The sequence below is a fragment of the Megascapheus bottae genome, chromosome 18, assembly GCF_031878675.1.
Source record: "Megascapheus bottae isolate mThoBot1 chromosome 18, mThoBot2.hap1, whole genome shotgun sequence".
NCBI classification, from domain to species: Eukaryota; Metazoa; Chordata; class Mammalia; order Rodentia; family Geomyidae; genus Megascapheus; species Megascapheus bottae.
Window position 1 is genome coordinate 6,712,007 of NC_143526.1, and position 12,859 is coordinate 6,724,865.

General features: G+C 38.2%; 1 protein-coding gene across 1 annotated transcript in view; it reads right to left on the minus strand.

Moving 5' to 3' along the window:
- Dync1li1 (dynein cytoplasmic 1 light intermediate chain 1) overlaps positions 1–12,859 on the minus strand; it is a 37,066-nt gene continuing 24,207 nt past the window's right edge. Inside the window, exons 7-13 of the mRNA XM_090351804.1 lie at positions 10,791–10,926; positions 9,751–9,862; positions 7,966–8,025; positions 7,497–7,541; positions 6,826–6,946; positions 4,917–5,066; positions 1–892 (exon numbers count right to left, since the gene is read on the minus strand). Coding sequence (XP_090207930.1) covers positions 780–892; positions 4,917–5,066; positions 6,826–6,946; positions 7,497–7,541; positions 7,966–8,025; positions 9,751–9,862; positions 10,791–10,926 — 737 coding nt within the window. The 3' untranslated portion in view covers positions 1–779. The remainder of the gene's footprint in view (positions 893–4,916; positions 5,067–6,825; positions 6,947–7,496; positions 7,542–7,965; positions 8,026–9,750; positions 9,863–10,790; positions 10,927–12,859) is intronic.

Consider the following 12,859-nt stretch of genomic DNA (forward strand, 5'->3'; position numbering starts at 1 on the left):
AATAAATACTTTATTAACTGATTACAGTTGAAAGTCACAAACAAAAAAGGAGTATATTAAGGCAGAGCCATATATATAGATATATATATGTATAGACAAATCCAAAGACTGTTATCTCTTTACATTTTTATAACCTCTGCATTTTTCTTTTACACATTTAGGCAGTGTGCTTTCTTTCCTTCGAAGTTAAAGAAATGTCTTGGCCAATAAACCTAAATCATATTTTGATGATTTCTGATTAGAGACAATGACTAGTTTGCCACACACTATCTGATAAGTTTCCTCAGTATTTCCCGATGTACATTTATGTTGGTGTGCAAAATCTGACAATTGATCACTTTTTCTTTTTCAGCAAAAGACACAATTATTTTTTAAAAATGATTTTAATAGTCTTAACTAAAACAAGTTTGGACTTCCAAGTCAGTCAAATGCCCAAACTATATATTTTCTGCCCTTCCCAAGCCCCTGTGTACGGTTTATATAACCTTTAGAATATGATCACATGGTTCTATTTTAGGTCTATAAATTCGGACATTTTCAAAATCCCAAATTATTTCCTTATGCAAAATGGCAATGCAAATAATAATTCCACATAATGCAGAATAAGATTTCTTTGTATAGCTCCTTTTACAAAAATGGGTAGCCACAAAAAAAAAAAAAGAGACATAAACTTAATTGTCTGTAAAGCACTCCAGCTCCCTAATTCCACCTTTAAAGAAAAGGCAGAGGCAAATTTACATTATCCCAGAAAACTGAGTACATGGCTTTATTTGGTATCTTCAAGAAGCTTCTCCTTCTGTAGGAGATGTGGGTGATGTGGGAGAAACTGGAACTGGTTTCCGTGTAATTCTGTCTAGTTCCGCGTGAACGTCTGATAAGACAGGCTTCTGACCTACAATGAAGGAAAAGAAAAGAACAACATTTAGATATAGGCAGTGTCCTTTTCACCAATGTCTGTCTCTCCATCTAAAAACTGTCAATGCTTTCATTAATCTTTTCTAGCATACTGTTATATAAACATCCTTAATTTTAAAATAAATTTCTTTATTTTAAAGTCAGACACTGTGAATAGGCTGAATGCCTATTCAAGAGGCTGAGATCTGAGGTTTACTGTTCAAAGCCAGCCTGAGCTTTTTTTCTTTTGCCAGTCCTGGGATTGGGCTCAGGGCCTGAGCACTGTCCCTGGATTTTCTCAAGGCTAGGGCTCTATCACTTGAGTCACAGCACCACTTCTGGCTCTTTACTACGTATGTGGTACCGAGGAATCGAACCCGGGTCTTCGTGCATGCTAGGCAAGCACTCTACCACTAGGCTAAACTTCTGGCCCCAGCCTGAGCTTTTATAAAAGTCCATGACATTCTTTTTTTTTTTTTTTTAAGTTTAATTTTATTTATTTATTTATTTTTTGCCAGTCCTGGGGCTTGCACTCAGGGCCTGAGCACTGTCCTTGGACTTTCTCAAGGCTAGAGCTCTACCACTTGAGCCTCAGCACCACTTCTGGCTTTTTTCTATGTATGTGGTACCGAGGAATCGAACCCGGGTCTTCGTGCATGCTAGGCAAGCACTCAACCACTAGGCCAAACTCCCGGCCCCTCCATGACATTCTTATCTCTAAAGAACCAGCAAAATGCTACAAATGTTGGTATGACTAAAATGGTAGAGCAAGCATCAGCCTTGAGTGACAAAGACAAGCAAGGCATGATGATCTGATTCCAAATCTCAGTACTGGACCCACATATGAAAAATTCCCTCATTTTAAATTGAGGAGCTTTGTCACCAAATAGAGGTAAAACTATCAGTTATGTGTAGTGGTGCATAGCTATTAAAAATTGAGATTCTATCTCAACAAACAAATCAGACATAGTAGTTCACACTGAAATTCCTAGCTATATAAGAAGCATAGGTAAGAAGACTCAAGTTCAAGGCTGTCACCAAGCCAAAACCTTATTAAGACCTTATCTGAAAAAGAACTAAAGCAAAAAAAAAAAAGTGACTGATAGAACACTTGGCTAGCAAGCACCACTAAGGTCCTAACTTTAAACTTAGTAATGCTCCTTAGAAAACAAAACCAGGACCGAGCACTGATGACTCAAGCCTGTAATCCCAGCTGCTCAGAAAGCTGAGATCTGAGGATTGAGGTTCAAAGCCAATCTGGCCATGAAAGTCTGTGAGACTCATCTCCAATTAACTAGTGCCTGCCTGGGCACTAAAGTCCGTGGGACTCTTATCTCCAATTAACCACTAGAAAACCAGAAGTGGTAATGTGGCTCAAAGTGTTAGAGCGCTAGCCCTTGAGCTGAATTATAGACCCACACCAATTAAAAAAAACAAAAACAAAAACAATTATTAATCCTTCTCCCTCTCTCTTTGCCAGTGTTGACTGCTGCTTGAACTCAGGGTCTCCAGCTTTCTTGGCCTTGCTTATAACTTGACTAAGTGAGCCAGGCTTCCAGTTCAGCATTTTGTTGGTTATTTATTTATTTATTGTTGGTTGTGGGACTTGAACTCTGGGCCTGGGCATTGTCCCTAATCTCTTCAGCTCAAGGCTACCACCCTACCACTTGAGCCACAGAGCCACTTCTGGTTTTCTAGTGGTTAAAATTAGAGATAAGAGTCCCACGGGGAACCGGGAGTTTGGCCTAGTGGTTAAAGTGCTTGCCTAGCCTGCATGAAGACCCAGGTTCAATTCCTTGGTACCACATACATACAAAAAAGCCGGAAGTGGTGCTGAGGCTCAAGTGGTAGAGCTCTAGCCTTGAGAAAGTCCAAGGACAGTGCTCAGGCCCTGAGCTAAAATCCCAGGACTGGCAAAAAAAAAAAGAGTCCCACGGACTTTAGTGCCCAGACAGGCTTTGAACCATGATCTTCAGATCTCAGCCTCCTGAGTAGCTAGGATTACAGGGGTGAGTCTGCTGGTTTTTTTTTTTTTTTTGGTGTGTGTGTGTGTGTGTGTGTGTGTGTGTGTGTGATAAAATCTTGAGGACTTTCCTGCTTGTATAGGCTGATTTTTTTTTTTTTTTGCCAGTCCTGGGCTTGAGCTCAGGGCTTGAGCACTGTCCTTGGACTTTCTCAAGGCTAGAGCTCTACCACTTGAGCTCAGCACCACTTCTGGCTTTTTTCTATGTATGTGGTACCGAGGAATCGAACCCGGGTCTTCATGCATGCTAGGCAAGCACTTTAACCACTAGGCCAAACTCCCGGCCCCTCAACTTTCATATAATCTCTTAAATTTATTATCTCTCCCCAGCCTAGCAACCTGGGAGCTGCCCCTGGGCTTCTTTATGCTCAAGGCTAGTGTTCTACCACTTGAACCACAGCACCACTTGCAGGTTTTTCTGAGTAGTTTATTGGAGATAAGAGTCTGATGGGAACTCTTCCTTTTCTTCCCAGACTGGTTTCAAACTGGGATCCTCGATATCAGCTTCCTGAGTAGCTAGGATTATAGGCATGAGTCACCAGCACCTGGCCAAAATGCAGTATTTTGAAAAAGTTTCTGGCATTTCTTTAAAAACTTAAAACATAGTTACAGTGACTCACCAATTCCTTAAGGATTTACTGGAAGACAAACTAAAGTTCAGGTGGGCACTGTTAGCTTAATGCCTGTAATCCTAGCTATTCAGAAGGCTAAGATCTGATGATCATGGTTTAAGGCCAGCTTGAGTAAGAAAGTCTGTGAAACTCTTATCTCGAATTAAGAACCAGAAAACTGCAAGTAGAGCCATGTTTCAAACTAGTAGAGTGCTATTTTTTTTTTGGTTTTGTTTTTTTTGCCAGTCGTGGGCTTGAGGTCAGGGCCTGAGCACTGTCCTTGGACTTTCTCAAGACTAGAGCTCTACCACTTAAGCCTCAGCACCACTTCCGGCTTTTTTCTATATGTGGTACCTAGGAATCGAACCTGGGTCTTCATGCATGCTAGGCAAGCATTTTAACCACTAGGCCAAACTCCCAGGCCATAGAGTGCTAGTTTTAAGCAAAAAAACTCAGGAACAGTGTCTAGACCCTTAGTTCAAGACCATGACCAACAGAAAAAAAGGAAGAAAAACTAAAAGTTCACACAAAATGAATGTTCATAGGAGCAGTTTTTCTTAGTAGCTAAAAAATGGAAATAACCCAATTCTCCAACAATAGACAATAACAACAGACAAAATCTGCCTTATCCACACAATAGAATACTAGTCCAACATGACCACTTCAAAGACATGTTAAATAAGATGTACTATATACCTGCATTTATAGGAAATGTCTACATAGGCAAATCCATAGACAGATTTGCTGATTGTCACTTACCTAGGATTTGGTAGGCTATAAAAGAGAAAAGCAGAAATAAGGCAGATCTCCTAAAATGAGATTATGCAGATAGCTTCCACAACTCTGTGAAAGTACTCAACCATGGAATTGTACATTTTTAGCAAGTACGCTTCATGGTCTACAAAATTCACCTCAATAAAATTCTGTTTAGGAAGTGGCACTGTGGCTCAAAGTGAAAGAACACTGCCTTAAGCTGAAGAGCTCAAGGACAGTATCCAGGCCCAGAGTTCAAGCCCCAAGACCAACAGAAACACAAAACAAATCAAATAAAAACTCTGTCTAGCAAGGGAAGCAGTGACACTCTTCAAAAAGATTTTTTTTTTTTTTGCCAGTCGTGGGGCTTAATCTCAGGGTCTAAGCACTGTCCTTGTGCTTTCTCAAGGGTAGTACTCAACTATTTGAGCCACAGCACCACTTTTAGCTTTTTCCATGTATGTGGTACTGAGGAATGCTAGGCAAGCATTCTACCCGTAGGCCAAACTCTTGGCCCCAAGAAATGTAACTGTAACCCCTCTATATATTACCTTTACAATAACAATTAAACAAATAAATGAATAAATAAAGCAAGCTGTGTGTGTAGAAAAGTGATCTGCTCCAGGTTAACATACCTGACTTTTTGGCAGATGGTGGAAGAGCGCTGCTTCCACCTCCAGCCCCAGGACTTCCACCACCAACACCAGGGCCCCCAGGAGAGCCAGTCTTTTTACTCAGCAGGCTATTGAAGAAGTTCGCCAGGACACCCTCACTGGTAGCTCCAGCTATCAAGAAACAAAACAAAACCCTTGTTATTCAAAATATTGGGTTGTTTGTAGTAATTTTGCTGTTAAAACAATGATCATACATAGGAAAAGAGTAACAGGCTTGAAATTTAACAGCTGTCTTTCCCAAATTCAAGTGCAGTCTAATCTTTGAGGCTCAGCAAACTATTCTACAGTAAGCCTACCTTATTCAGAGTTTGAACAATCATGGTCAAAATAGATAACAAATAAAATTAACTGAAAAATTAAAAACAAAAAAAATTCTTAGGCATGCATTAACACAGCTTGATTGGTGTGGAGAAGTTCTCAGCTGGTTCTGAATTCTTTGTTTAAATGGATGTGTGGTCTGCTAAGCGTTTCCCTGCCTGTCATTTTGTGGAAATCTGCCTCCTGGGCTCAGAATATGGCTTAGTGGTAGAGTGCTTGCCTAGCATAGATGAAACCCTAGGTTCAATTCCTCAGTACCACATAAAGAGAAAAAGCTTGAAGTGACACTGTGGCTCAAGTGGTAGATCACAAGAAGCTCAAGGACAATGCCCAGGCCCTGAGTTAAGCCCCAGAGATCTGAGGATCGTGGTTAGCTAGGGTAGGTAAGAAACTCCACAAGACAATTTCCTCAATTAACCAGCAAAAAGCTGGAACTGGAAGTTGACTCAAGTGGTAGAACACTAGTCTTGAGCAGAAAAAAGCTAAGGAATTGCATTCAGGCTTTGAATTCAACCCCCCCTACCCCCCACACACAGAGAGAAGGGGAGCGAGCACTAAATCTTCAACTGTTGAGAAACTGTTCCCTTGAGTATTTTAAAATTTACCTAGTCCTATAAGAAAACCAGTTTCAAGAGATAAAACAAGCAAAAGATGGCAATAAACAATTTACAGAAGGGAAGTAATAAGGAAAAGTCTCTAAGTATTAAAAGAATATTAGATTGTGACAAAATTGTAACAGCTAAGTGCGGTGGTACATTCTTATAATCCCAGCACTTGCAGACTGAGAGAAGTGAAGGGGGTTTTCTTTCTTTTTTTTTTTTTTTTGCCAGTCCTGGGCCTAAGCTCAGAGTCTGAGCACTGTCCAGCACCACTTCTGGCTTTTTTCTATGTATGTGGTACCAAAGAATCGAACCCAGGTCTTCGTGCATGCTAGGCAAGCACTCTACCACTAGGCCAAACTCCCGGCCCAAGAAGGGAGTTTTGAAGCCAGCTAAGGGTACAGCTTGAACTACATAATCAGACTCTGTCCCAAGGAAACAAAATAAACAATAGAGGCTAACAATGTTTGGACCAGAAATGTACTCAGTCCTTACTTATGTGACTGTAACCCTCTGAACATCAACTTTACAAAAAATAAAATTTAAAAAAGAAAACAAAATAAACTACAATACTAAATGATGATGACCTGTAAAAAGTAATAATCCATTTTAATGATGTCAATAGGTATAAATGTACAAACTCTTCGTCTACTAATCATACGTAAAGCATTTACACTTATAGTTCTATATTAATTGCAGATTGTCAATTACAGTATAAAACTAGTTTCTCCAATGTCTTATTATAGGAGAATGATTAAATAGAATTTCCACCATGGACACAGTGATGAATTGAGATGACACTGTATGATGGCCCACCATCAGATTCACTATGAGACTGTATCTACAGAGACAAAGCTTAGAAGGAACAGGACAAAAAGGACAAGAGCTTTATTTAGGTGAGATTCTACATAGATTTTTGTTTGTGTTGTTTTTTCTAAGAATGAGAGACATACCTTTCATATTTGGATCAATTTTTTTTGAGCCAGCAGGAATAGGTGACACACTGGCAACATTGGATGACACAGATCTGTTTGGTGTCCGAGGAGAGCCTCCAGGGACTCTTGGTGATGCATCCTAGGTAGAAAACAAGAAAAGTTCAAATAGTAAAATCCCAAACTTTGCACTTTACATATGTGAAGAAATTACCTTGCCATTATCCCCCACCTCTCCTACTGGCTATACAGACACAACTAACAGAAATGTCAACAATCTTATCCTCATTATTAAAGGCCCATCATATTTGAAATACCAAATTTTCCTTTGGTGAAAAAGAATGGAGTCAGATCTGAGCTTGAATGTGAACTTGTATCCTTCAAGTATAATTGCTGACAAGCCACAGAATGGGGCTATAGTATCTCAGGATCTGGTGAGAATTTGTAAAAGAATAAACACATATATATAGCTCAGTATAGTAAATGATACATAATAAAGATTATAAAATAGATCTTACATGATTCAAATCTTCTAGAAAGGAGTATACTTTCTTTGAAAAGTCTTATAATCCTAGAAGAATGCTGACTTCTATTTTATATTGAAGTATATCCACATGAGAGACATATGATTAAGAAAAGTAAAACAGTATGTACTTAGTTTTAACAATTTTGTCAAAATCTATAATACTGACCACAGGCCTTCCAGCTGTAGTTGGTGGCTGCTTTGCTAAAAGAGACTGAAAATAAAAGAAAAACAAGAGAACCCTATTTTAGAGATTCATTGCATGTACTTGTATGTTTTTTTTAAGTACTCCAACTTTTGCACCTACTGTACATTAAAAAAACATTTCAAAGTAAATAATACAGTTCATCAAGAATTTCAAAAGTGTGAAAAATTTACAAATGAGCTATAAGGCAATTTATTTTTTATTTTTGGCAGTCTGGGGCTTAAGCTTAGGGCCTAAGCACTGTCCTTAAGGCGGTCTCATGGCTCTACCATTTGAGCCACAGCACCATTTCCGGCTTTTACTATGTATGTGGCACTGAGGCATTGAACCTGGGGCTTCATGCATGCTAGGCAAGCACTCTACCACTAGGCCAAGGTCCTAGCCTTTAAATAATCAGTTCAGCCATTGTAAGTCTACTGTTGTAACTGCATACCTGTAACTTCATAAGAAACACTTGGTCATCTTCTGCCATAATTTCTTTCTCATGTACAAACTGAAATGAACAATGCATAAAAATGAGCAAGTTTAATACATTTTGCAAACACCATTAATAACTTCTCTCTCTGGATTTGACTTATTAAATACCAGTTCAAGAGGAAGTACCTCACCCATACTTGTATTACAGGTACATGAATGAGCTACCTACAATGACATAAATTGCCTACCTCCACGTAGCTTATCACTCTAATCAAAAGACACCAGCGGATAATCAGCCAGTGTGACTAAGGTAAAGAGTTTTTAATTTTATTTAATTTTACATTTAAAAGCACATGGGATTACTGTATTTAATAGCTCAACCCTAAAGCCAGAGGCAGAGTAATCACAATGGTATAATTTTCTAAAAAAACATTTGACTGCTTTATTTTATTGGTATTATCATTTTCTTTATTGGTGGTATGAGGGTTAGAACTCTGGGCCAAAGCCTTGCTAGACAGGTACTCTACTGTTGGACCATGCCTCAGTCAAATGTTTTATAATGTAAGTACCTCACCCCAGTTGGGTGTTTTTATAAGGGCCAGGAATATTTCAGTTGAATAAATACTGTTTTCCTGAAATAAAGATATAATGACTCTTCCATCACCTTAGGAATCAGGCCTCTAGTCTTGCTGCACAAAACCCACAATTTTCTTCCCACGACCTGAAGTTAGATCACATGACTCTTCTGCTCCAACTCCCTTTCCACCTCACTCAGAATGCAATACAGAAAGCCCCTTAAGATCTTAAAACAGTCCCCTACTGTGGCCACTCTCCTCACAGCTCTATGTTCCTACTCTATGTTCTCCTTTTTTTTTTTTTTCCTCCCTTTTTGCAGTGCTGGGGGTTTGAACTCATGGTACATCCCAAGCCCTAACATTCTTCTTATCCACTCTCTGATCCTCAACAGTGCCCAAGATAGTTCTCAATAAATATCTGTGAAATGAGAAGACAGCTTAAAGAAAGCATAATAGGAAACTTCTTTATATGTTTTTTTAAATGTGTACATGTCTTTTAATATTATTCAAATGAATTAACATGCCAGCTGAATTTTCACTGGACCTCACTAACAACTTACAATAGATACCAGTTGCTCTGCATGTGTCTGAATTCTTAAGTTATTAATATGGGCTGGGTTAAAATTAGTTTTCCTGAAATATTTATAAACAAAAAAACCAGTGGTATATACTACATGTAGATATTTTACATAACTTTTCAGAAACATCTATAGCTATAGAGCATTACACTGCTTAATATGAAATCAAGACATATATGCATGAACATGATTTAATAGCCATAGAGAAGTCAAGACTAAACCTGACAAAAAGTAGGAGCACTTGAATAGTTGTAGGATGATGTGGGTAACTAATGAAAGGAAATGACCCATCATCTGCCTAAAAGGGTAGTGTAAACTAAAAAATTATCCTAGTAATGATTTCTTGACTCCTGGCTGACAGGTAAACTGGGAGGTTGACAGCTTCTAACTCTTCACACTGTTCAAGACCTATGTATTTGTTTACACCAACCTGGGATCTCCAAAGTACTATATTATAAAATGGACTTAGCAATAATATTTCTAATGTAAATATACCAAAGACTAAAGTTTGCTGATCTGAAGTTTGCTGAAACAAATCCTTACTTTATGTTAGAAATACCAAAATTAGAAATTCCAATAAAGCTTTGTGCTTTGGACTACCCATCAGTTTAAAAGTCTAATATTGAAAGCATTTACTAAAGTTGTTACCTTTCGGACAGGTGGTTTAGTTATGATGTCTTCAAAATTATCTTCTACTTTCAGTGTTTGAAAATTCTCATGTAATATTCCTATTTTCTTATCATTATCCCACCCTGCTGGACTAAAAAGAAATGCACAGGATAAAATCTCAAACATTTATATAATTTTTTTACATTAATCCATGACCACATAATGGAAACATCTTAATGAAGTCAAACTGACCAACTGAATTAATTTTTTATTATGAGGTTCAATTTCCACTTCAGTAATTTCTACTCAAAATCATTATTAATATTCCTGATCTTTAAATGTCACTATAGGTCTGCTTTTGGTTTGTTATCCTGAGGAGAGCAGTAATTATTACTTCTCCATTTAAGGAATTTCTTTTGTAGTGTTGGGGGCATTAAAACTCAGGACTTTATGCAGGCTAGATAACAATTCAGAAGTAAATGAGCTATGTTCCCAATCCCTAAGGAAAATTTTAGAATATATCTAAAGTACGTAGTCATTTTATACCATCAATAAAGTATAAGTAGATGTATTAATATGGACATTCAATACCAAATTCAGCCTAAATAGCAAAAGCCTTTGGAAAAGACCTGTAGTAAAACTAAAAGGAATGATAAACACATTGAGGCAGTTTAAAATGATCAAAGAACAGGTGTTTACTACTCATTACGGACAATCTACTAGTTCTCTCAAAACAAAACATGAGCTGGGTGCTGTTACCTCACACCTGTAATCCTAGCTATTGAGGAGGCTGAGTGCTAAGGATCACAGATGAAAGCCAGCCTAGGCAAGAAAGGCTATGAGACTCTTATTTCCAATTAACCATCCCCCTGGAAAAGACAGAAGTAGAGGTGAGATGGACAAGTGGTAGAGTTTTAGCCTTGAGATAATGCCCAGGCCCTGAATTCAAGCTCCAGAAACAGCACAAAAAGTAAAAAAATAAATAAAATCAAAAATGAAAAACTAAGGACATGGTAATTCATGCTCACAAAAATATAGCAGCAATACTATATGACAAATATGCAGAAAAGCACACTTACATAAATACTGCATCCTTTTCCACAACAACAGCAGGAATCTTATAGGGAAATCCATAGAGTTTTTGAACAATGTATTTATACACTAAGTCTATATTTTTGTTTTCTTTTACTGAAGTGTAAATAAGTGCTGCACCATCTGAATAAAACTGTTAAAGAAAACTTCGAACAAATTCCACAAACATCTCATAGAACCATGTGTTTTCAATTTAACTCTTATACGTGTATAAATAGTAGTTTAAAAAAAACAAGCTTTCACGGCACGGTGGCTCACACCTGTAATCCTACCTACTCAGGAGGCTGAGATCTGAGGATCAAGGTTCAAAGCCAGCCCAGGCACAAAAAGGACCTAAGACTCTTATCTCCAATTAACCTTTAGAAAATAGGAAATGAGGCTTGGCTTAAGGGTAGGATGGTAGCCTTGAGCTGAAGACCTCAGGGACAGAGCCCAGGGCAGTTCAAAGCCCAAGAATCTCTCCAAAACAAATCTTCAAAGAAACAGCCATCACATTAAAAGATGGATTAGGCTGGGAGTTTGGCCTAGTGGTGGATTGCTTGGCTAACATGCATGAAGACCCGGGTTCCATTCCTCGGTACCACATACAGAGAAAAAAAAGCCAGAAGTGGTGCTGAGGCTTTAGTAGTAGAGCTCTAGCTTTGAGAAAGTCCAAGGACAGTGCTCAGGCCCTGAGCTCAAAGCCTCAAAACTGGCAAAAAAAAAAAAGGGGGGGGGGGCTAAAGACTTAAAGAGAGACTTCTCAGAAGAGGAAATAAGAATGGGTTATAGACACAGGAAGAAATGCTTAACATCTCTGGACATAAAATAAATGCAAATCAAAACAACTTTTAAGATTCCGCCTCACTCCAGTTAGAATGGCCATGATCAAGAAATCTAATAACAGCAGATGCTGCCAGGGATATGGCCAGGAGGGATATGGCCAGGAGGGATCACTACTACACTGTTGGTAGGAGTGTAAACTTGTTGAACCACTATGGAAAGCAGTATGGCGATTCCTCAAAAGACTAAACATAGAGCTTCCCTATGACCCAGCAATTCCACTCCTTAGTATTTACCCAAAAGTCCAAAAACAAGGACATACTAAAGCCACTAACACAATGATGTTTACTGCAGCACTATTTACCATAGCAAAGATATGGAACCAACCCAGATGCCCCTCAGTAGATAATTGGATCAAGAAGATGTGGTACTTCTACACAATGGAATTCTATGCAGCCATCAAAAAGAATGACATCGCCCTATTTGTAAAGAAATGGAAAGACCTGGAAAAAATCATATTAAATGAAGTGAGTCAAACCCAAAGGAACATAGGCTCAATGGTTTCCCTCATTTGTAATAATTAGAATAATTAGTACATATCTAGGACTTTCTTAGTAGAGGATTACAATAGTTCAAAACCTAGAACATAAGGTCATATAGGATGAGACTAAATGAAATGATCTCTAGCATATTGAAACAAGAACTTTACCTTGTATGATTGTTGTTCTTAATGTACTATGTTATCTCTTCTCTTTCAATGTGTGAGAAGTATCTAGCAAATATAAATGTAACCCCTGTATACATTACCCCGACAATAAATAAGTTAAAAAAAAAAACAAGCTTTCAAGGAAATTCAATTATCAAGAATCCCTAACCCCCTTTTTGGTGCCAATACTGGGGCTTGAACTCAGGGCCTTGTGTTCTGGCTCAACAGCTCCACTTTCAGCTTTTTTTTTTTAGGGGGCGTGGTTCATTGGAGATAAAAGTCTTACTGACTTTCCTGCCCAGACTGGCTCTGAACTGTGATCTTTAGATCTCAGCCTCCCAAGAATTTCAAAAATATAAAATGCTTACAAAAGCCCCAAGATAAATAAAATCGCCCTTACATAAGAGGTTTTATTAATGCTGAAAAGAATGAACTCAGTGACTACTAGACACTGACATAACAACATATGTGGATGCTGTAGTGGTAGTACACAAACTGTGAGTTTGATCAAATGTAAAATCTTTCTATGCCTACAGAAACAGACTTAAAACATCTCTAGGCTGGGAGTTTGGCCTAGTGATAGAGTGC